General features: G+C 54.5%; 6 protein-coding genes across 6 annotated transcripts; 3 read left to right on the top strand and 3 right to left on the bottom strand.

Annotated features, from left to right (window-relative positions):
* Positions 1-270: 270 nt before the first annotated feature.
* Positions 271-1,645, bottom strand: Z517_05667 (uncharacterized protein; the record flags this gene model as incomplete). The annotated part of the gene is made up of 2 exons (XM_013430994.1): positions 271-965; positions 1,018-1,645. 2 exons carry the CDS (start codon positions 1,643-1,645, stop codon positions 271-273), a joined length of 1,323 nt encoding a protein of 440 aa, XP_013286448.1.
* Positions 1,646-3,187: 1,542 nt separating this feature from the next.
* Z517_05666 (uncharacterized protein) lies at positions 3,188-12,305 on the top strand (the record flags this gene model as incomplete). The annotated part of the gene is made up of 4 exons (XM_013430993.1): positions 3,188-7,239; positions 7,295-7,515; positions 7,569-9,789; positions 9,845-12,305. The coding sequence occupies 4 exons, from the start codon at positions 3,188-3,190 to the stop codon at positions 12,303-12,305; spliced, it is 8,955 nt and encodes a 2,984-aa protein (XP_013286447.1).
* A 164-nt stretch (positions 12,306-12,469) lies between these two features.
* Z517_05665 (uncharacterized protein) lies at positions 12,470-13,276 on the bottom strand (the record flags this gene model as incomplete). The annotated part of the gene is made up of 1 exon (XM_013430992.1): positions 12,470-13,276. The coding sequence occupies one exon, from the start codon at positions 13,274-13,276 to the stop codon at positions 12,470-12,472; it is 807 nt and encodes a 268-aa protein (XP_013286446.1).
* Positions 13,277-13,870: 594 nt separating this feature from the next.
* Z517_05664 (uncharacterized protein) lies at positions 13,871-15,330 on the top strand (the record flags this gene model as incomplete). The annotated part of the gene is made up of 3 exons (XM_013430991.1): positions 13,871-14,430; positions 14,594-14,705; positions 14,911-15,330. The coding sequence occupies 3 exons, from the start codon at positions 13,871-13,873 to the stop codon at positions 15,328-15,330; spliced, it is 1,092 nt and encodes a 363-aa protein (XP_013286445.1).
* Positions 15,331-15,540: 210 nt separating this feature from the next.
* On the bottom strand, positions 15,541-17,285 carry Z517_05663 (uncharacterized protein; the record flags this gene model as incomplete). The annotated part of the gene is made up of 5 exons (XM_013430990.1): positions 15,541-15,669; positions 15,757-16,524; positions 16,603-16,721; positions 16,786-17,029; positions 17,097-17,285. 5 exons carry the CDS (start codon positions 17,283-17,285, stop codon positions 15,541-15,543), a joined length of 1,449 nt encoding a protein of 482 aa, XP_013286444.1.
* Positions 17,286-17,889: 604 nt separating this feature from the next.
* Z517_05662 (uncharacterized protein) lies at positions 17,890-19,258 on the top strand (the record flags this gene model as incomplete). Its single annotated transcript, XM_013430989.1, has 2 exons — positions 17,890-18,599; positions 18,658-19,258. The coding sequence occupies 2 exons, from the start codon at positions 17,890-17,892 to the stop codon at positions 19,256-19,258; spliced, it is 1,311 nt and encodes a 436-aa protein (XP_013286443.1).
* Between the last annotated feature and the right edge of the window lie 608 nt (positions 19,259-19,866).

Genomic DNA, 19,866 nt, shown 5'->3' with positions numbered 1-19,866 from the left:
TTCTATAGCTTTGTGAAAACAGCAAGACTTGAATGATAAATAGGAAATACTCGGCTCGTCGTGCTCAAGGCTTAATGAGATTCCGGCTATACCCATGCCATGTATAGCAATAGACAATGTGGTGCCACCAGTGCCTATATCCTTCCTTACTAATATCTGCTTAGAAGTGTGAAATGGAGGCTTGATTTATTCTGTTTATTGGAGTAAACCACAATGCAAGTTTGAAGTTTGTACCACCCACATCTATTTGAGACGCCGCAATACTGCGCATCAAAGACAGTGCTCGGTGAGGCCCAAGATCGCAGCACGATACCGCTGTAGACACACCACAGAAGACTTTTTGTTGATGCTTGCCTCGTCTTCCCATATCGATGCGACAAAGCGAGCCGGCAACGACTGCCTTGAAGAGTCATTATCTTGGGCTGCCCGCTCACCGAGATCCACTGGCTCCACATGAGCGAGGGACGATGTACTTGGTTCTTGTAGGTTCGATGGAATCCCGAGCAAATCTTCCATCTTGTTGAGATGGCTGCAACCAACGCGGAGGAGGTCGGCGCTGGAATTCAAGGCGTGGCCGAACGGGTCTGGAGTAACAAACAGATCTCCGACCCGCAGACTGCGCGGGATACGGCTGGCATCGGAATAGAGACTCGCTGATACACCCGGACCTGGTCTCAGACTTCCTGCATGTTGAGTCTCGCTTGGACCAGCAGAGGTGCCAGATGCAGTCAGTATTGGCGCCGGCGATGGAGATGCCATGAGGCTTTGAAGCATCTGCTCCAAGGAGGAGGCCAAAAGTCTAACACAAAGCACGTAGCCTTGAGCTGCGATGGACGCTTGTTTACTTCTTAAGTGTGCGCCATGTGGACTTTGAGGTGTACTAGTGTGGCCCGCTACTGCCACGCTGCTGAGCTTCAGAGCTCCCAGGAAATCGCCAAGGGCGTTCAAGACTTCACCTATCGCATCTGCAAACCGGAGTCAGCTGCAGTCACTTGAGGAATTGGGGATTGACTCTACAATGTTGGGTTCCGTTGTCGGTCTGATGTCGCATTGTCCTGAGGAATGTCGCTTCCAAGTCCTGGAAAGCTTTGGCAAGGCTCGTCTCTGTTCCTGGAGCTTCAGCTATGCGCCTCTCTCCTGCTTTTGGCGAGCTGTCCGACGGCACCAGATGCGTGCCAGGCGCCACATTGGCGGCATCCTCCGTGGTTTGCTCAGAAGCAGGCGGGACGAATGAAGTACTTCCTTCGCCGCTACCAGGCTGAGACGTGGGAGAAACAGGAAAGACAGCATCGAAATGTGCCAACTCGAGATCGAACATTGTGTCCAGCTCTCCCACCGAATCATTCAACAGCGGAGTCGTGGAATTTCCTGGCCAATTGTCCCACGAGGCAAAGTCGTCGAGACTACATTGGCTCGCCTTTTTGCTGGATCGTGCCCCATACACGCACTCGAGCCCAGCCCTTTGACAGCGCTTGCACCGAGTCAATGAAGCTTTGTCTCCGACACATCGCAGCTTCTGCTGATGGCATCTGTCGCACGACTTCCGCAGTGTTCGGCCCTCAGCGCGTCGAACAACGGCAATTTCTGCCGTGCTCGGATCGACCGCTTTTGTCGACACATAGTTTGAGTAACGATGCAATGACATTCGGTGCTCGGCAAAAGCGAAGGGGTAGGACAGGAGAAAGAAAACGCCGGAAAGGTCATTGAGGTGAAAATGCCGATACCCATGATACACTTATACCTGCCCGCAAACCGATCGACGACATCGGGAGCCAAAAGTACATCTAAAAGTACACGTAGCTTCCTGATGTACAAGCATTCAAGTGGGCTCGACAAGTCTCATGCAATGCACACTTTGATGAAGCAAGTGAATCTGGTTGGCTACTATCACACGCTGCTGCTTTGCGACGTTACTGATAAGCAGATGCGGTCTCTATAGTCGTCTGCAAAAGCGGCTTGACCCTGGCGCGTGTCTTTGAAATTCCCCGCTCCATTGCTGCAATTGCCAGTTGTCCAACAGACAATTGATATCCAGTTTGTAGTCTTGCTGTCGTTACATGCAGGGTAACTTCATCTCATGCACTACTCAAGGATACCCTGCTCGATTCTTACCCACTATAGGTGCCCAACGGACAACCCCCATTCTAAATCCCCGACGTCCGATAGCCAACACTCTTTGTTGGGGGAGATTCACCCTACTACCTGTATGACCATTTGATAGATGACCCGACCCACAATTGTGTGCCACATGGATATATATTGCGAATATTGACTTTGGTTCCCGTGCGATGTGGGCCACAGACTTTATCAAGTAACTACCGAACTGTCGAGATACCGCCCAGAGTCGGTCGGGGTACATCCGGTACATAATACTGGTGTGATATGAGGACACCAACGACGATACAAACCATCCAGGGTCTGCGGGGAAGAAGTATCTTATGGTTAGTCCATGAACAGCGCGACTGCCCCCCATAGAAGCGGTACGGGAGTGGAGAGATACATTTCAGGTGAGGTTGACAGATCAATTGCGTTATCAAATATCCGAATCCTCCCGGCTGGGGAAACTGGAATTTGTGATGATCTACATGCCACATGCATCGACTACTGGTTTTCTTCTGATACGAGATCCATGTTCAAGCATTTAGCCTGGATCTTCTGGGGTTTCCTGAGAGGTGTAAAGGCACAGGCGAGGGTGCAACCGAGGACCCTAAGGTGGACTCTCTGAAGCCCAAGGATGTAGTTGTGCAGTAGCAAGTTGTCGCAATTATGGCGCTAGTGTTCTTTAGGCATTAGTAAGGTTTGTACCAGGCACGGTCCGCTCAATCCCGTCCCGTTCCTGCTCGCTCTAGTGCAAAAGCCAAGACACTAACCGACTTGGTAAAATCCTCCCGTCACTACCGAAGACACTTTACTTCATTGCTTAATCCTAGATCCTCGTACATGCTCGTGTTCTGATAGGCATGCAGCTCTCTCTGGCGATCGACATGCGAGTTTCGGTCCAGACAACTCTGCCATGCAACATAACTTCGGACGGTATAAACACTAGCGAAGCCGAAATGTCGGCGTTAGAGGTACTGGGCGTAGAGGTCACATTCTCTCTTAATGACGGAGCGTCGACCAACTGCAGGGAGCTCAGGGAAATGAAGAGACGGAAATCCTGTGTCACAACACCTTTTGCTAGGCCACCATGACTCCCTTCGAAGCTCGGCCCAAAGAGCCCATCGCATTGATTGGCAGCGGCTGTCGCTTTCCTGGTGGTGCAAGCAACCCTTCTCGACTCTGGGAACTTCTGAAATCTCCCAGAGACTTGGTCAAGAAGGTTCCCAAGGAGAGGTTCAACATAGACGGCTACTACCACCCGGACGGAGCTCACCATGGCCGAACCAATGCGCAATACGCATACTTTCTCGAAGAAGACCCGTACGCGTTCGATCCCGGGTTCTTCAACATCTCCCCCAACGAAGTAGACACAATCGATCCCCAGCAGCGTCTACTTCTCGAGACTGTCTATGACAGCCTCACTTCGGCGGGGCTCAGGATGGAAGACCTTCGAGGCTCTCCGACCGCCGTCTACGTTGGGTTGATGCAGCGAGATTTTCTCGACAACTCGAACTATGACCTAGATTCATTGAGCACCTATGCCGCCACCGGCGCCGCGGCATCAATCCTTTCAAATAGGGTTTCATACGCGTTTGGCTGGCACGGCCCCAGTATGACTATCGACACTGCTTGCAGCTCGTCCCTTGTTGCGGTGCACCTGGCGATCCAGCAGCTTCGAACAGGAGCCAGCCAGGTGGCTGTCGCCGCCGGCTCGAATCTAATACTCGGCCCGACCCCTTTTGTCACCGCCAGCAAGCTCAACATGTTCTCCCCAACGGGCCGTTCTCGGATGTGGGATGCTGCTGCCGACGGCTACGCTCGAGGTGAAGGCATCGCTGCTGTCGTGCTCAAAACCCTATCTCAGGCAGTCGCAGATGGTGACACCATCGAATGTATCATCCGCGAAAGTGGAATCAATCAAGACGGCAAGACCCCTGGCATAACCATGCCCAGCCCTGCAGCACAAGAGGCGCTCATTCGACAGGTTTACAAAGAGGCAGGTCTTGATATAACGAAACCTGAGGACCGCTGTCAGTACTTTGAAGCCCACGGGACGGGGACTCAAGCAGGAGACCCACAAGAGGCCTGTGCCATCTCGTCTGCTTTCTTTGGCGACAGAAAACGTGCCGTGGATGAAGATCCCCTGTACGTGGGGAGTATAAAGACCATCATCGGCCACACAGAAGGGACTGCAGGCGTCGCCGGGCTAATCAAGGCATCGCAGATCATTCAGCATGGACTCCTTCCCCCGAACATGCTTTTCAATGAACTGAATCCTAGAGTGGCTCCATTCTATTCAGATCTCAGGATTGTGACAGAACGACAAGCCTGGCCAGCGCTCAAGTTCAATCAACCCCGACGTGTAAGCGTCAACTCCTTTGGGTTTGGTGGAACCAACGCTCATGTGATTGTGGAATCATATGTCCCCGTCTCAAAGGAAGCGCTGGAGCAATTGCCGACGCCATGCCTGGCGCCGATTGTCCTGTCCGCAAACTCTATTGCCTCGCTCAGAGCTACCATGGACGACTTGAAACAATGTCTAGACAGCCACCCAGAACTTCAGCTGCGAGATCTCGTCTGGACACTTCTGAAAAAGAGGTCGACCCTTCAAATTTGCCATACCATCCAAGCCAAAACCGTGCCGGCACTATGTGATGCTCTCGATCGCGAGGCAGCTCTGCTCTCGGCGAAGCAGACAAGCCCAATGGTATTGGACACCAAGAGAAAGCCTCATGTCTTGGGTATTTTTACCGGACAGGGTGCTCAATGGCCAGCTATGGGGAGAATTCTGATTACTGAAGTTGGGTATGCACGGAGTATCATTTCAGAACTTGATTACAGCCTTCAGAGCTTGCCGGATAAATATCGACCTCGCTGGAGCCTTGTGGACCAGCTTCTCCGGGTGGGCGAAGCCTCCAACGTGCACGATGCAGCCTTCTCACAACCTCTCTGTTGTGCGGTCCAGATCATGCTTGTCAAGCTTCTTGAGGCGGCAGGAGTAACATTCACAGTTGTCATCGGCCACAGCTCCGGAGAGATAGCTTGTGCATTTGCTGCTGGCTTCATATCGGCGTCCCAAGCCATCCGCATTGCACACCTTCGCGGCCTCACAGCAGAATACGCATGTGGCCCAGATGGCGTAGAAGGCTCCATGATGGCGGCGGGCACCTCTTTTGACGACGCCATCGACTTGTGCGCTCTTGAAGCCTTCGAAGGAAGAATTGCAGTCGCAGCGAGTAATGCTCCAGAAAGTGTCACGCTGTCTGGAGATAAGGATGCCATTCTTGAGGCATATGATGTTTTGATTGACGAATCACGCTTTGCTCGAGTTCTCAAAGTTGACAAGGCTTACCACTCGCACCATATGCGTCCTTGTGCAGAGCCGTACGTTGCTGCTCTGAAAGCTTGCGGATGTGAAACTCCCTCCCCGCTCGCGGCCGCCAAGTGCACCTGGCTCTCATCCGTCTACGAAGGGAAAATCATGCGGCTCGCGGATCTGAGCGCCGATTACTGGAAAGAGAACTTGCTCTCTCCGGTCCTCTTCTCGTCAGCCGTTGAGCTGGCAGTTTTGAAGCACACGCCCCTCGACATCTGCGTTGAGGTCGGTGCCCACCCTGCGTTGAAGAATCCAACCTTGCAGACCATCCAGAACTGTACCGGTTTCGACCTCCCGTATGTTGGCTGCATGGAGCGGAAGAGGGACGACGTCGAAGCCTTCTCTTCATGTCTGGGATACCTATGGTCGCACTTCGGCTCAGCGGCTATCGATATTGATCACTTGTACAGGTGCTTGTCAATTGATCTCCACAGCGTCTGTGATGTGTCCAAGCAGCTTCCGAGCTATTCCTGGGATCACTCGCGCTCGTACAGGAAGGAGTCTCGCGCCCTTCGCGCATTACTTGAGGCAGAAAAACCACATCTCCTACTCGGCAGGCGATCTTTGCACAGCACCCCTTCGTCAATACACTGGCAGAACTTCATACGCCCACGTGATATAGAATGGCTCGACGGTCACTCGCTTCAGGGCCAGACTGTGTTCCCCGGAGCAGGCTACGTCGTCATGGCCATGGAAGCCGGCGTCAAGCTTAGCGGCGATCGGAGCATTCAACTTCTAGAAGTTCTGGACCTCAAAATCGACAAGGCGGTCACCTTCGAGGATGAGAACAGCATGGTCGAACTCAACCTCGGTCTTGACGTTGACGCGTCGCAGAGTACGGATGCTTATGCGGTCTATTCCTTCACCGTCGACTCGTGCCTCGCCAAAGAAGCTGGCCCTACTCGTTCAGTCACCGGCACACTGACCATCACCTACGGCCCAGCAACGTCCGACGCTCTGCCAACTGCTTCAGACGAACCCGCTCACCTCAACGACGTTGGAATCGACAGGTTCTACAACATGCTCGACCAGGCTGGATACAACTATACCAAGCAATTCCGCGGCATCACCAACCTGAAACGGGGTGACAGCAAGGCGTACGGTGCCATCCAGTTCCACCGCTTGAAAGACGGCCACCGAAACATGGTCATCCATCCCAGCACACTCGATGTCGCCTTCCAGAGCATGATTGGGGCTTATGCCGCTCCAGGTGATGGGCGTCTGAGATCCCTCCTGGTTCCTACAGGTATCGGTCGCATCGCTTTGAGCCCGGGGGTCGCTGATCACATCAACGCGTCGTCCAGTCAGGTAGACTTTATCTCCACCACTGTATCAAGCACTGGCACAAATCTTCAAGGCGATATTGAGGTCTTTGACCCCAAGACCAAGGCAACGATGCTTCACATTGAGGGTATTGGCTTCAAGCCCACTATCCCTCCGTCGGCCGAAGACGATCATCATATGTACACCCAGTGGAGCTTTGGCCCATTGAATCCCGATGCCTTGCTCGACGAGGTCGAAAGACATGCCACAGAGCAGGACAAGAAGGACGTTGCAGTTATCGAGAGAATCACTTATTGGTATATCCGATTTGTTTTGGGCAATGTGACGGCCGAGGATCGTGAAAACGCATCCTTCCATTTCGCAAAGTATATCCAGTGGTGCGAACATGTCCTTAGTGAGACCCAAGCTGGACGCAATGTGTGGTATACACCAGACTGGGATCAGGATACACGCGCCGACCTTGAAGTAATGATCCGAGAGTAAGGGACCCTTCTTATCGACACAGTTTACGATTTCGTCTGACCAATGTTCTAGAAATATATCCCAACCATTCGTACGCCTCATCCAAAGAGTCGGCGAAGCTGCTCTGGACACATTCCGCAACGATGAGAATGCCTTCGACCTTCTCGACCACGACGGCCTGCTCACCGAGTTCTACAGCGGAGAAGTGAGTTATGGTCAATCTTATTACTATTATCAACGAATTCTCGAGCAACTCAATCATCGGTATCCAAACTTGGACGTTCTTGAGATTGGTACGTACAGCCACAGTAACTCCAGGTACAACAATGACTGACAACGGCAACAGGAGCCGGCACAGGAGGAGCGACACGACTGTTCTTGAACCATGAGCAGCTCTCTTTCAACAGCTACACCTTTACCGATATTTCACGCACCTTCTTCGAGCCGGCCGCCAACGAGTTTGAGCGGCATGCCGAAAAGATGGAGTTTCAACCGCTCGACATCCGCCGGCCTCCTGCTGAACAGGGATTCAAGCCCAACTCATACGACTTGGTAGCAGCATCCAACGTGCTCCATGCCACTCCGAACCTCCAAGAAACCCTAAGAAACGTTCGGTCTCTTCTAAAACCCGGTGGTCGGCTCATTGTGATCGAAATTGCACACCGCGAGCACACTCGTGTTGGATTCATTTTTGGATTGTTCCCCGATTGGTGGTCCGGCCATGACGAGGGCCGCGTACTGGCGCCCAATGTTTCTTATGCTGAGTGGGACAAACTATTGAAGAAAACTGGCTTCTCCGGCATTGACACGCGCTCTCTCGACCCAGACAGCACAACCTTCCCGAGCGGCGTCTTCCTTAGCCATGCAGTAGACGACTTCATAGAGAGACTGGATTCACCACGGACTGCCACGGTTGAAGAAGATTTCTATGGGCCATTGGTTGTCGTTGGAGGCTCATCGCCGCCAACGGCCGAACTCGTGTCACAACTCGCCAGCAATCTGCCGCAACGTCAGCTGGACACTGTTCCGAACCTTCGAGAGATCATCAACTCCGACCTACAACCCGGATCAACCTTCATTGTGTTGTCAGAGCTTGATGAACACACTTTTGAGGGGTTGGACGAGGAAAAGTTTGATGCTCTGCAAACCATTTTTAATGCAGCCCAACATGTCTTGTGGGTGACTGAAGACGCTTGGACCACACACGCACAGCAAGCCATGACAGTCGGCCTCCTCCGGACATTGCGTCATGAATACCCTGACATCCAGATCCAATTGCTAGATGTTGACAATGTTCAATATCTGGAGCCTCGCCTCCTAGTCGAGACTGTGCTGCGTCTGGAGCTCAGCACGAAATGGGAGGACAGCGGCTCTCTATGGACGCAGGAGCCGGAGCTCTACCTCCGTGGCGGCAAAGTCCTAATACCACGTCTCAAACGCGATGTGGACAGGAACAACCGACTCAACTCTAGTCGGCGCCTGATCCTTGCGGATCTAGACCCCCGAAAGGAGATCCTGAGCCTGGAGTACGACCAAGGGAAGCCGTTCTTTGGAGCCAACGTGGAGCGAACTAGTCCTCTTGTTGACAACGAGACTTTGATCGAGGTCCAGGTACAGTATTCGCTTGCTAAGGCTCTCCGGATCGGTCAATTCGGGTTTTACCATCTGATCCAGGGTTGCGCCGTCGGTTCCGAGGATAAGATGGTGGTGGCCTTTTCGAGCAGCAATGCTTCCTCTGTCCAAGTGCCGTCTAGCCATGTGGTCTATGCCGGAAACCGAGAGGAGTGCGACAATCCGCCGCTCCTTAGCATCGCAGCGGATATTGTTGCCAGAACTTTGATGTTTGACCTGGTAAAAGGCACAAATGTCGTCGTCTTGGAGCCTCCGAGCTTCTACGTCGAGAGTCTGCGCGACCAAGCTGCGGCAGCTGGAGTCTCACTGACATTTGCTTCCACCAAGGCTCCTCCCAGAAGACACGGTGCTCTGTGGATTCATTTACACGAAAAGGAGACGGAGCGAAGCCTGCGTCAGAAATTGCCAGCGAATGTTTCCGTGCTGTACGATTTCCTTGCCGATCAGAACCCGGCCAGTTTGAGCTCTCGAGTGGTCAAGTGTGTTCCACCTGCCTGCACGATCCGTGGACCAGACTACTTGTTCCAAACTATGGCGACACCCGTGTCATTCTCGAGCGCTCAAGGGGCAGCTCAGATTCTCGTCGATGCTGTCAAGACGGTGCACAAGGACAGAGATATCAGCGACGTGCCTATTCTCGCTGCACGTGAGGTATTAGCTTCAAACATCCCTTCATCCAGCAACACGATTATAGATTGGTCGACAGACGAACATATCACGAGCCGTATCCGTCCCATTGAGTCAAACAACTTGTTTGTGGGCGATAAGACGTACTTGCTAATCGGCCTTGCGGGTGACATGGGCCGATCGCTTGCTCGTTTCATGGTGGAACATGGCGCACGCCATCTCGTCCTGTCGAGTCGAGTCCCTAAAATCGACCAACGTTGGATCGACGACATTGCTCGCTCTGGAGGAAGAGTCATGGTGCTGGCCATGTATGTTGCTATTGTGTTATACTCTTGTATACGATGCTAACTATGTTGAAACCAGGGATGTCTCCAACGAAGGCGCTGTCGACAAAGGCCTGGCGGAGGTGCGTAGGTCGATGCCTCCGATCGCTGGTGTGGCGTTTGGGCCTCTCTTACTGCAGGATGTCATGTTCAAAAACATGGAGCTGCCGATGATGGAGATGGTCCTGGCACCCAAGGTAACCGGTGTTCGGTTGTTGAACGAGCGTTTGTCTGATCCTGCAAACCCGCTGGACTTCTTCGTCATGTTCTCGTCAATCGTGATGGTGGTAGGAAACCCCGGACAAGCCGCCTACAGCGCTGCGAATGCGTACCTCCATGCCACAGCCCAGAAAAGACGCGCTCAAGGCATGGCCGCATCAACCATCGATATCGGTGCTGTCATTGGGGTAGGCTTCATTTCCCGCGCCGGTCGTGAGAATGAATCCCAAACCCGAAAGTTCCTTGCCGACGAGGTTAAGGAGTGGGAGCTCCATGCACTCTTTGCGGAAGCAGTTGTGGCCGGGCGAAAGCAGGAGCTCGACGACGTAGAACTCGTCACCGGCATGGTCCACATGGATGAGAAAGACCAGGAGCGAATTCCCTGGTACAACGACCCACGCTTTGCCGCATTCAAAATGTCTGACCGTCGTACCACTGGCAACGAAGCCACTGGCGCTGTCGCATCCCTGAAGGAGCAACTATCAAAGGCCGAAACCATCGAGCAGGTCCGCGATATCATCCTCGAAGGCGTGTCTAGCAGAATACGTGGAGCCCTGCTGATCGCCACGGCTGATGAGCTGAACCTGACAGCTCCTCTGATCGACCAGGGAGTGGATTCTTTGTCCGCCGTGACCGTCGCCTCGTGGTTCGCCAAAAATCTCAGCCTTGACGTTCCTTTGCTGAAGATTCTGGGCGGCGCTTCAGCTACCGACTTGGTCGACGACGCTGTCTCTCGCTTGAATCCCGACTTGATTCCGCTGGTTGATTCTGGATCTCTAGAGGATGCAACGCCAACTACTGAAGGCGGGCCGGCCGCAACGCCATCATCGACCACCGGTACCTCCAATGAAAGTTCCACTTTCTCGGTAGAACACAATGGCGACATACCAACACCGCCTTCTCAGCCTTCTGAAGCGGACGAAGATGGATTTCAGCGCGTTGCACCGCTGTCCATCATGCAAGAATACACGTGGAAGCAGATGCAGCTCCCTCTGGAGCCAGCCACGTTCAACAGCACCATCGGTATGTACATGCAAGGTCCTCTCGACCTGGGTCGTCTCGCATGGGCTTTTGATCAGGCACTACAGCGCAGCGACGCCTTCCGGACGTGTTTCATCTCGGACTCAGACTCTGACATTAACGATCCTATGCAAGCGGTCATGAGATTACCACGGAACTCTTTTCAAGCAGTCAAAGTGGCCGATAGGAAGGCTGCCGAGGAAGCTTTTGGGGAGCTCCAAGTTGCCAGGTACGAATTGGAGAAAGGAGACACGCTGAAGGTCATTGACTACTTCTGGACATCCACGGACCACCTTCTGATCATAGCCTACCACCGATTGGTTGGTGACGGCTGGACCACCGAACACCTTTTTATCGACGTCAGCCAACTCTACAGTGGTCTCCCGCTCGAGCCAGCTCCCAGCTACGTCGAGTATGCGATTCGGCAGCGCGCGCAGCTCGCGTCAGGAGCTTTTGATGCTGACTTGGCTTACTGGTCCGGCCTCTTTCAATCTTTGCCACCCCGGCTGCCTATCCTCCCGCTCACCATCAACGATCCTTCCGACTCAGACACCCTCGACTGGACCACGAACGAGGTTTCTACAAGGCTCACTCGGATGGTAGCAGTCCGCATCAAGGACCGCAGCCGCAAACAGCAGACCACTCCTATGCACTTCTACCTCGCCTCGTTTCACATCCTGCTTGCGCGCCTGGCTGGCTCCGACGATATCACCATCGGTGTGGCCGACTCCGGCCGAGCTTCCCTTATTGACCAAGCCACAATGGGCTTCTTCGCATCGTACCTTCCCTTGCGCTTGACCTATGACTCCAGCCACGTGTTCAACGAAGCCCTGAGCTCCACCAAAGAGCAAATGCGTGCCGCTCTCCTTCACAGCGCCGTCCCCTTGCCCGCCATCCTCGACCGTCTCGGCCTATCCACCAAGCCCAGTGCCGAGCACCCTTTCTCTCACGCACCGCTCTTCCAGGCCATCTTCGACTACAAGCAAGGCCAGACGGAGAGCGGAAGTATTGGCGAGGCGAAGATTGTCGAAACCGACATCCCACGGGCGGGGACTCCGTACGACATCACACTGCAGATGGGGGACGATCCGAGCAAGGGAGAGCCGTTGATCACATTCAAGTTGCGGAAGGAGACATATGGGGTCGGTGCAGCAGAGGCGCTGATGCAAGGGTATTTGTCAATCCTGAACACCTTTGCGAGGAATCCCGTTCTCAGAGTCACAGATGCAGTGCTGGATCAGGGGACCAAAGCCCGGGGCTGAAAACAGGTTGTCCGGCACCTGCTGATGCTGCAATAATAGATCTCAAATATATAATCTCATAGCCACCAGAAGCTCATAGTTTTCCCGTACCCTCATCCACTTTCGCCTCACATTCTAAAGACACGCCTTATTTGCCCGACTTAATGAAGAATAAATAAGAGTGTCTATGCTATGCCTTGGCTCTCTACGCCACCGAGTCTGCAGATGTGCTTGACGACTTCGGCGACGTCGCCTTTCTGCGTCGGCATGTGGTGGCTGGTGTCGACTTGGACGACCGTGGCGCACTGCGGACGGTAGTGGTTCCGGACCAGCTGACGAGCGCGGCCGAGACAGAAGTCCCGGTTCCCGTGGATATGTAGTGTCGGGACGTCGATGAGGGCTGTGTTCATGCCCTGGGCCTGTGCGCGTGCGTTCAGCCACAGCGACGCTTCACGAGGGAAGAAGCAGCAGCTGACGACGGCGAACTGTAGTGGTGGGAGGTTGGAGGGGAGGAGTTGGTCGGCTTCGCCGTGCTCTTCATCATCGACCTCTTTTTCATTCTCGTCTTCTTCTCCGTGCTCCCGTCGCTGTCGCTGTCGTTCCCGCTGTTCCTGCTGCAACCAGAGCATCATCGCCAGCGCGAGGCCGCCCTCGGAGAAGCCGATGGCCCCGACAATCTCCGCATTTCCATCCACACGGCTCTCTCTCCAGTCCTCCAGACCTCGCTGCACCGCGCCGCTGATCTCCCGGATACTGTCGTCGATGCTGACGTCGTGCCCGCCGAACCAGCCACGGTACGGCTCCTGGCCGCTGAACATGGGCAGCACGCCCGGTCCGGGCGGACAGTCGCGCGGGCCTTCGAGGAAGATGAACTCGAAGGCGTCGCGCAGCTGGTAGCAGATCCGGGCCATCTGGACGTTGAAGATGGAGCCCTTGGCGCCGGTGCCGTGGAAGCACAGAAGGGCTTTTTTCGGGGTGGGTTTGACGGTCATTGTCCTTTTTTCCTTTTTTTTTTTCTTTTTCGGGAGGGTACTTGTGTCCGCGTGTATCCTTATCGTCCCATGTCGTTGAAAAAGTACTTCTTTTCCTGTGCCCCTGCTAAGGGAGGACGACTCTTGTTTCTTTCCTTTCAGAGGGATACTCGGAGATAACTCACGTCTCCTTCTCCCCAAAGTGGTTGTCTGGTGATTTGTCCGAATAAAGCCTAAAATCACCGAAATGGCCCCCCGTATCGGGTTAGTGTGGAGTGGACCCACTACTTCATACATGTAAGGGGGATCCACACCATATCTTCCATTGCAGGAGGTGTACGAGGAACAGACCGAGTACGAGGTACTTGCTACCGATTGCTCAATGCAGAAACACAATGGGACGGAATGTAGAGCTGGCGTCAAGCGACACAATCCTTATGACGGAGCACAGGGTACCTTTCTGTACCTTGGTATAAGTATTGTCTGCGACTTGGGCGGTTTCTCACTAAACAACCCCAGTCAACAATTACAATAGGCAAATCACAAACTCGTTCACTCTCCAACACCTGCGAATATATCCCGTCTAGGAGCTGAGACAACCCGCAGCTCGTCAGTATGGGATCCGTCGGCATTGAAACGGCCAGAGGCTTCGTCCCGCCGACGACCCACCGCGCCATCATCGCCGAGGCAGGCGACCGGATCGTCATCCGCGAAGACACGCCTCTCGCTCCGCTCCAGAGCCACGAATTCCTCGTCCGCACCGAAGCCCTGTCGCTCAACCCCAGCGACACCAAGATGCGGGGCGACTTCGTCACGCCCGGGGCGATGCTCGGGGCCGACTACGCGGGGACGGTGGTCGCGCGGGGCGCGGGCGTCACGGCCGTCGAGATCGGCGACCGCGTCTGCGGCGCGCAGTACGAGATGAACGCCAAGAGACCCTTGCGCGCCGCCTTCGGCCAGTTCAACATCCCGACGGGCCCGTTCTGGCTCAAGCTGCCCCCGTCGGTCAGCACCGAGGGCGGCGCCACCGTGAGCGCGGCCATCGGCACCGCGGGCCTCGCGCTCGACAGGCTCGGTCTGCCCCTCCCGGACGCGCCCGTCACAAAGCCCGCGCACGTCCTTGTCTATGGCGGCGGGACGGCCACGGCCACCATCGCCATCCAGCTACTCAAACTGTGAGTCTGTGTGAGGAAAACCCCCCGATTCACGATACACACTTTCTTCTTCCCCCTTTGTTGGACAGTTGAGGGGGGGGGGGGACGAAAGTGTTGGCGAGGGACCGTTTGGAGGTGATTGATCGATTGTTATGTGGCATGACTGATTGATCGACGGGCACAGTGTCAATATGATCCCCATCACGGCGTGCTCGCCGGTCCACAACGAGCGGCTCAAGTCCTACGGCGTCGAGGCGACTTTTGACTACCATGAATCCGACTGTGCGAGTCAGATAGTAAGTTTTGACCAATCCCGTGTAATATATATACCCTCTGTGTACATTGTCCAGAGTTCCCTTGGCTCTGTCATTTATTACACCTGCCCTCTACCACAATAACGTGGATCCAGTTCTTAACTTTTTTTTTTTTTTTTTTTCTCTCTTCTCCGTTCAAAAAACAACAACATGACCCGTCTATCCGTCCCCGTCTGACCAAATCTAGAAATCCTACACGCGAAACAACCTCCGCTACGTGCTCGACTGCATCAGCACCGTCGAATCCACGACGCTCTGCTTCGCGGCGCTCGGCCGCGCGGGGGGCAAATACGTCTCGCTCGACCCCTTCGACACGGCCGTCGCGGCGACTCGCGCCGTCGTCAAGACCGACTGGGTCCTGGGCCCGAGCCTCTACGGCGAAGGGTGCGTGTGGCCGCCGCCGTACGCGCGGGCGCCGAGCGCCGAGGATCTCGCCTTGGGGGAGAGACTGTGGGCGATCGCGCAGAGGCTGTTGGATGAGGGCCGCTTGAGGCATCATCCGGTCAGGACACTCGAGGGGGGTTTGGAGGAGGTGTTGGTGGGGATGGACATGGTTAGGAAGGGCGAACTGAGGGGCGAGAAGTGTGTGGTTAGGTTGACTTCGTGATCGTCTGGCTCAGCCAGGCTTGGTGGTGTGTGTCCCGTGTGTCTACCTCGCAGATGACTATGTTACTGGTTTGTCTTTGCCCGTTGACGGACTTTATTGCTTGAGAATCAAAAGCAGACAGAGTGAGACGTTACTACCTACTAGCTATCTGCATAGTTACATATTACTCATAAACTGCCGTCGCCGTCCCTCAGACACGTCTCTAACTTGCTACTTTGCTCTTTGAAGTTGCTCGAGACTCGCCCCAGGTCTGAACCGAAGCGTTGCCTCCACGCCCTCCTGTTTGATCCCCAGAGCCTCCCTCAACTTCCACTCCTTCTCCGGGTCAACCAGTCTTATCTGCTCAGATGGTCAGTCCTGCTCCCAACGTAAAAATGCCCTCTGCGGGTGTACGTGTGAGAGAATATGACAGAAAGCCTCACTCACATCAAACGTCGAATACAGCGTCGCCACGAGCTTGTAGATCTCGCACCGCGCAATGTTCTTGCCCATACAAGCACGATCACCCGCACCCCAGGTCAAATCGGCTCTGTTCATCCAGCGTAGCCGCTCGGCGTACTCTTCGGGGCTCTCCGTAGGCTCCTTGAGCCACCGCTCGGGCCGGAACAATCGCGCATCCGCGCCGTAGACGTCTTGGTTGAAATGTGTTGCGCCACCCAGTATTGCGACAGATGTGCCGGCTGGGACACGGCGGCCGTCGTCGAGGACAAACTCGCGACCGGGAGGGATGGCGCGGCGGGATAGTGCTGCACCCAGCGGGAAGCAGCGCAAGGTTTCGTGGATGACGGCGTCGAGATAGGTCATTTTCTGCACCTCAACCCACTGCGGCGGCATCTGGAGGCCTGAGGATTGCAGTTCGGCATGCAGTTTATCGGCGATCGAGGGCTGTTTCCCTAGAAAGTAGACCACGGCCGTCACGATCGCAGCAACCGACTCGCCACCCGCGAACAGGGGCGTCGTGGCATAGCCGTGCAGCACCAGCTCGTCAACCGTCTGGGGGAACTTCTCCTTTGTCTCCAGGAGCTGGTCGAGGAGGTCTTCGCGGTCGTTGGTCTTGGTGGTCGTCTTTCCCTGCGCCCTCCTGTTCTGGATGAGCTCGCGTGCCCGGCGGGGGAAGGAGCCCATGCGTTTGATCATGACCTGGGCCAGAGGGGTTCTTTTGAGGAGTGCAAAGACCCAAGGCATGCAGACGCCCTGTCGCGATCGCATTGCCTTGTTAGTGGACTTTCACCACCCAAGGGGTTGACTCTTTGTCAGAAACGCCCAACATACCATGGACCGGAACTTTTGGGCATCATGCAACCCCTTGAACATGCCCTCTCGATCAGCTTCGCCCCGCATGAGTCCAAAGTCGACCGATGCCGTGACCTTCATGATCGTGTCGTATGCAACTGTGGACAGACACACCGTGAGTCGAGAGTTAACACGCCAAAGGAAAAAGGGGTTGCTACTCACAATAATGCGCCCACTGGTAAACGGGCAGCGGCTTCTCCGTTACAATAAACTCCTTGTTGAGCTGATGCACAAACTGAAGGATGCACTCGTCAATGAAGCGCTCCGACTTTGTGACATTGGACATGGAGTAGATGCCTGCAATGGGCCGTTTGATGGCTGCGTGATCCTTGGTGCTCTCCATGGCCAGGATGTTCGGGTAGACGACGCCATTGAGCTCGTGTCGCAACGGTTTAAAGTGATAGCTCTAGGGAGGTATTGCGCCGACTTAGCAAAGGTCTTCCAGTGGGTCTAGAGTCTGTAAAATTGCATACTTTGGGAAGTGGTGACCTGTTGCCGTACACTTGTTCAATCATGGCCGGGTCCGAGAAGAGCAGCGTGCGAGGACCAACTTGGACCACAGGGCCGTATTCCTCGTGGAGTTGCACGATGGTCAGACGTGTGCGCTCGTGGTACGTGTCGAGCATTTGAAAGAGATCTGGTGCACGAGTTAGATTTTGCATTGTCCATCAGTCGATTGAGTAATGTCGGGGTGGCTAGATACCCGTATAACGACGCCACCATGGTCCAGGGAAGCGCCATAGTCCTGTCCGCAAGGGGGTGGCGAGGAACCAGATCAGGCCTGCAACCACGCCAGCTAGAAACAAGGAGTAAATCATCTTCTTGTTCTCCAACACGAGAACAATGTGTCGACGACAAAGTCAATTGTATAGCGTTGCTAGTTTTAGCTTGTAATGTGAAGTTGGGATGTCCTACTATCTACAGGCTACCTCCATACATACTCGGTACGTAGATACCAATTGATACCAACAAACCCCGAAATCGCCGAATGTATATGATATGTGAAGGTGTATTGCGGCACAGAGACCAGGTTCGGCCTTGGTTGGTTCCGCTGGACTCTTTTTCGAGGGGTTCAGAGAGCGCCAGTACGCAATGTCTCTCTTGTGTTGTATTTACCGTGCTGCATAGGCATCCAATTAACAGACTGTTTGAATACTTCCATGTCTCTGCAAAGGTCCAAAGAGTTAATTAACAATTCGCTCATAAACCATTACTGTGGACTTTTCAATCCCACGCTTACCCTTTTTCTGCTTCACTCGTAACAAGATGTCGCTCCAGCTGACCGTCATAATCGTCGGCGCGGGCATTGGCGGCCTGGCCGCTGCAGTCGCGCTCCGTCAAGCCGGCCACAAGGTCACTGTCCTCGAAAAGTACCGCCACAAGCACGAAGTCGGCTTCGCGGTCAGTATATCGCCCAATGCCGTCAAGGTCCTGCGGAGTCTGGGAGTCGACCAAAAGAGTGCTCGTATGGTGCATTGCACCGAAGACGTCTTCATACAAGCAGCACCGGGTCAGCGTCCATTTCGGGTCCTCCTGCGGTCGTCGTTGGCCCAACTCGAGACGGAGTGTGGAGCGCCGTCAATGACTGCGTACCGGGCAGATCTGCACAACTGTCTAAGGGGTCTTGCCACCTCAAAAGATGGGGCCGGTGTGCCGGTGGAGATTGTAGAGGGTGTTTCCGCCGTGCATTTTGACTCTACGGGCTCGATCACGCTGAATAACGGGGAAGTGTCCAGGGCAGATTTCATCGTCGCGGCAGACGGCGTGAAATCCACAGCTCATCAAGCCATCATGGAAGATGGTGCAGAGCGACCCGCGAAACTCAGTGGGATCAGCAATGTGCGTGTTTGCGTGCCGACAAAATCACTTATGGAAGACGAAGCATTGAGAGAGTACATGGAGCTTGCACCCCACGGGACCTCTGTCACTCTGGGTGCAAGGCAAGATCAGATGATTTTGCGGTACCCGTGTCGGGAGTAAGTCATATCTCACTCACCTCGACCAAGGTTTGACTAACCTGGCCTGTCTGTCTAGCAATCTCCTCCAAAACCTCGGCTTTTATGCCGCCGTCGACGAAGTGCCTGCCAACGAGCAGAAATGGACGACACAGTCGTCAAAACAAGTCGCCCGCGACCGGATGCAGAGCTTTCACCCAGATCTTCACAAGATCCTCGACTACTGTGAGGAGGAGGACATGTATCTCTGGAGAGTGGCGGACCGCGATCCCCTGCCTTCGTACCACAAGGACCGTCTGATCGTCCTCGGCGACGCAGCACACCCTATGCTTCCCACACTTGGCAATGGCGCTGGAATGGCAATTGAGGATGCAGGAGCTCTTGGGTTGGCCATGACAGGAGTCATAGCAGTGGACGAGGTGGGGGGAAGGTTAGCCCTGTGGAACCGCGTACGGATAACGAGGGCGAGTGCTGTACAGCTATTGAGTCGGACGACGGGGGTGGGGTATGACCTCAGCAAGGAGACACAGGAGATGGTGAGGCAGATCCTGTCGGAGGAGGAGCTCCCAGACTTTACAATCGGGTGCGTGAGGAAGATGTTGTTCAGGTACGATTGCCTGGGGGAGATGAGGAAGACGCTGCAGGAAATCAGGGGAGTCGGCGAATTGTGTCCAACATGAGTGTCTACCCCAAGTTTTGATGATCAAAGTGTTCGGTGCCGCATATTAGAATCACCGACAGAATGTTTGCTTCGTATGGACGAGCACGAGCACTGGTAGAGACGCAACTGCGACCCCTCCCTTTCGGCGAATGTCAACCCCACCTTCACTAGGGGATGTTGAGCCATGATAGGTCAAGTTGAAGGGAATCCTCCACTACAACGACACACACTAACCTCATACGATTAGCGCACAAATTTATCAGGACGCTAGTCTAGCGTCCGCCCATGAGTAGCATCAGGGCCATGCAGCTGAACGAGGTCGGACCCAACCAGTAATAATAATGCTGTACTCGGTACCTAGCCAGGAATGTCAATGGGTCCCCCTGTCGATTGCGGTAGATCCCTGCCTCAGGAACGCCAATCACATCCATCTCAAGATCGTGCTGACAGTGATGCAGTTTCGGTGGCAGGATTCGGTTCAGGCGGCACCTGGGTGGCATCTGGGTGGCATTGTTGGCTCACAGCAGTTTCTGGCAACGAGGACCCTGCGACTACCTACCTCGTATGTACCCTCGTACCGAACGCCACCCCTTTCAACTGTCCCCACCTACTGGGGATCTTTGTTCG

This window comes from Fonsecaea pedrosoi (genome assembly GCF_000835455.1).
Source record: "Fonsecaea pedrosoi CBS 271.37 unplaced genomic scaffold supercont1.3, whole genome shotgun sequence".
NCBI classification, from domain to species: domain Eukaryota; kingdom Fungi; phylum Ascomycota; class Eurotiomycetes; order Chaetothyriales; family Herpotrichiellaceae; genus Fonsecaea; species Fonsecaea pedrosoi.
Note: the sequence above shows the minus strand (reverse complement) of the source record. Positions and strands in the feature narration are given on the sequence as shown.